Raw genomic sequence first — 4,073 nt, 5'->3', positions numbered from 1 at the left:
CGAAGATAAGCTGTCAGGGGGTCCAACTCGTCGAGTGCATGAACCAACTGGATGAGTTGGATGAATTTACACATGGACTTGTCGAGTCCCTTAATGGACTCGGTGAGTCAGCTGTCCAGACAGCAAAAATTTCGATTTTCAGCCATTTGCATCAAGTATAACTGAAAACAAGCCTTGGCTCTGATAGCACTGATGGGTTTTAGTATACTACAACATCCTATGGTGCACATATAACCCTAAATACCTTGGATCTATGTTTTAACTAATTATACATGCAAAGGAGTTTCCAAGGTATTAAGCCTATAACTAGCATGCAAAGATGTAAACTACACAAGATACTAGTTAGTGAAACATACATTTTATGTGGATGGAAGTCTTGACGCATTTGGCCTTTAAGAACTTAGTACCCCAAGTGTTGCACCTCAAATGGAATCACAACTCACCTAGAACAAAGGTCACTCTGGAGAGAGAAACTCCATGCACCAAAACACTTCCATGCCCTCCAAGAACAAGTGTAGGCGTTTTTAGCTATGTACTCTCATATTTATATGTAGGATTTCAAGGGGCATAGATATAACCCAAATCCATACCCATGGGTTTTATGATCCATGGTTCATGTGGCCCAACTCTTTATGTATCCATACATAAACTTGGTCCAAAATGGATCATAAGCCCAACACATATAAATATCACTAATTACCATAATTTGTCCACATAGATTTAATTAGTCTTTTTTTATCACTAAATTAATTCTTGATCAATACTAATTAAAACATATGATTTCATATTAATATATTATTACTTATAATATATTAACGAATCATATATAACTTTCTCTCAAGAGTCCATCCTAACAAATTGTCCTAGTGTTATGCAACCCAAATGGACCATGCTACTCTCGGGTTGAATACATACCAATAATAGTTATGGGCTTAGAAATCTAGTCCAACATCATGATTATCATAATTGTCTGTATCGGCTGTAGTTGGTATAATGATTTCATTTGATTCAAATTCATCTTCTTGGAAAGCAACGTCTTTCTGAGGATGATTTTCATCAGTCCAACCACAAGGTTTGACTTTAAATACAACCCACCAATCCGAGTTGTTTGTTTTCAAACTTGGGTAAGGAATGTAACACACCTGAGTGGCTCGCATGGCTCGCATGGCTAAAACAAACGACTCGAACTTGTTGTATTTTCTTTTGACGTTTATCTCGACCAAGTTATATTGTTTGTGAACCTTAACTCTTATGTTAGGTGTTGGATCGTACCAATGAAATTTAAACAAAACTGTGGTTTTAATTGGGTAACCAGGGTACTTGACTTCTAAAATTTCCTCTACCTTACCGTAATAATCACCTCCTTGGCTACTAACACACAATCCGCTATTGATTGTTGATTTGTTCAGACCATGAGCTTCTGCGTGAAACTTGTAACCATTGACAAAGTATACACTATATAATTTCACTTTTTTGAATGACATTTTGGAAAGGTCAGATATATACTTGTTCTTTATCTGGATCTTACGTGCCTATATGAAAAATGGTAAAACACTTCATTAGAGTTAATTATAACCATAAAAAATAATAAAATTAAAAAAATACAAAAATAACACCCACATAGTTTTGAAACCATACTGCAAAGTTCTTCTCAACTTCAGCTGCAAGCTCCTGTTCATCCATATCCCCAATAAGTTCATTCAAATCTTATTCAAATATTATGTATTACCATTTAAATAACATTTTTAAAGTTACTATGATGTAATAAACAAAATCATGCATGTAAATGTTATTCAGAGCAATTACACAACAAATGATTATTATAATTAAAATTGAAGTATATGTTACTTACCTGATGTAATGTTTGATCTTATCTTCTTTAAGGAGTATGTAAGTTTGGGCAGCATGCACTTCCTCATCAGACAACATTCTATTCCTGAATCTTCCATAATGACGACCAGGATATGAAAATATATCTAACATTTCGTTGTTAGCATCCGGTTGCTCATCTGCTCCTCCATCATCATTTCGATGAAACTTTCTATTACGTGTGGGGACACCAGTCTCGAAATAATGACAGCAAAATATTGATTCTTCACGAAGCAAGTACGCGTTAACAACGGACCCTTCCACTCGAGCTTTATTTTTCACATATTTTTTCAACTGATTTAGATATCTATAGTAAAGAATATATAGATTAGCTTACAAAAATAGCAACATACATTATGATGTAACACACAAACCTTTCAAATGGATACATCAACCGATATTGGACGGGACCGGCTATCTTCGCTTCGTATAGAAAATATACTGGTAAATGTTCCATGGAGTTAAAAATATCGGGGACAAATATGGTCTCTAATTTACATAGAATTATTGGGATCTCGGTTTCAATCCTTTCCATGTCTTTTGTTGTGATTGATGTTGCTGATAATGGTTTGAAGAAAATACTCAACTTTGTTAATGCTTCCCACTCATGTTTTGGAAACATCTCACGAAATGCAATTGGCATCAATCTTTGCATAAAAACATGACAATCGTGACTTTTCACTACACCTTGTTAAATCAACACACCTCCCCAAATTAGAAACATAACCATCGGGGAAACACAATTTCTCCACCCATTCGCATATGGATTTCTTTTTATTCTTGTCCAGAGCATAGTATGCTCTTTGATTATCTTCGAGTCCTTTTCTCTTCCTACAATAGAGCTTCAGATCTCTTCTTGCTGCTACATTGTCCTTCGTCTTCCCTTTGACATCCATTACAGTGTAAAAAAATTTATCAAATACATTTTTCACAATATATATAACATCAAAATTATGTCGAATGAGATTTGTTTTCCAATATGGTAAATCCTGAAATGTGCTTTTCTTTTTCCAACCATGATCGCCACATCTTTTGTTTACATCATCAGCATTTAGTTCAATCACTTTTACTAAACCTAATTGTTCAATCTCCCTTAAAGTTTGTTCACCATTCTTACTTGGAGGAGGACCTTCTTTCACTTCATAATTCCTCTTGAACTTATATTTATCCTTTCTATATGGGTGATTTACTTGTAGAAATCTTCTATGGCAGTCAAACCATGACATCTTATTACCATTCTTTAGTCTGAATGCTTGTGTATGTTTCCCACAATGTGGACATGCTAGCTTACCTACTGTAGACCATCCTGACAACATTGCATATGCTGGAAAATCGCTTATTGTCCACATCAAAGCTGCTCGTAAATGGAAATTTTGTTTTAAATATAGATCATATGTTACTACGCCTTCTTCCCATAACTGTTCCAACTCTGCAACAACTGGTTGCAAAAATACATCTATTTTATACTTAGGGTTTGACGGTCCTGGCAGAAGTGCGGTCAAAAACATGTAAGGCTCTTTCATGCACATAGAAGGTGGCAAATTATAAGGTGTTATAATAATAGGCCAAGATGAATATTGTTTTCCAAATGCTCCATTTGGTGCAAACCCATCTGTACTTAGGCCTAATGTAACATTACGTATTTCTACTGCAAATGAAGGATGAATTTTGTCAAACTGCTTCCAAGCTTCTGAATCGGATGGATGACACATTACTCCAGCATCATGTCCATGATTCTCGGAGTCCCATCGTATGGAAGCGGCTGTAGCTTGTAAAGCATACAGTATCTTCAACCTTGGAGTCAAAGGAAAGTAATGCATTTTCTTAAAGGATACGCGAGAGCATCTGGCCAAATTTTTTAACCGTTTGTACCTATCTGCATTGCAGAATTTGCACCGATAAAAATCTTTGTCTCCCCTCCAATATATCATACATCCAGACCTGCAGCAATCAATCATCTCCATAGGCAAACCTAGTGCTTATATTAACTTTTTGCTCTCGTATAAACTACCTACCATATTATTCTCCTCTGGTAACACATCATATATCAACTGGCAGATAGCATCATAACTTTGTTCAGGTATGCGATACTCTGATTTTATATTCAACAGTCTAGCTACAGCAGACAGTTGTGTGACTTTTTTACATCCAGGCCATAATTCTTTATCGGTTGCCTCTACCATATCAAAGAATTTTTTATCTAG

At 35.5% G+C, this 4,073-nt stretch overlaps 1 protein-coding gene across 1 annotated transcript; it reads right to left on the bottom strand.

Moving 5' to 3' along the window:
• Positions 1 to 932: 932 nt before the first annotated feature.
• LOC145105826 (uncharacterized) lies at positions 933 to 3,833 on the bottom strand. Its single transcript, XM_079042914.1, has 6 exons — positions 2,575 to 3,833; positions 2,244 to 2,516; positions 1,853 to 2,176; positions 1,742 to 1,754; positions 1,621 to 1,671; positions 933 to 1,532 (listed from the first exon to the last, which is right to left on the bottom strand). The coding sequence occupies exons 1-6, from the start codon at positions 3,831 to 3,833 to the stop codon at positions 933 to 935; spliced, it is 2,520 nt and encodes an 839-aa protein (XP_078899040.1).
• Positions 3,834 to 4,073: the final 240 nt, after the last annotated feature.

The sequence above is a fragment of the Lactuca virosa genome, chromosome 4, assembly GCF_052849685.1.
Source record: "Lactuca virosa cultivar CGN04683 chromosome 4, Lactuca_virosa_CGN04683_v6, whole genome shotgun sequence".
NCBI classification, from domain to species: Eukaryota; Viridiplantae; Streptophyta; class Magnoliopsida; order Asterales; family Asteraceae; genus Lactuca; species Lactuca virosa.
This window is presented reverse-complemented; position numbering and strand designations above follow the sequence as displayed.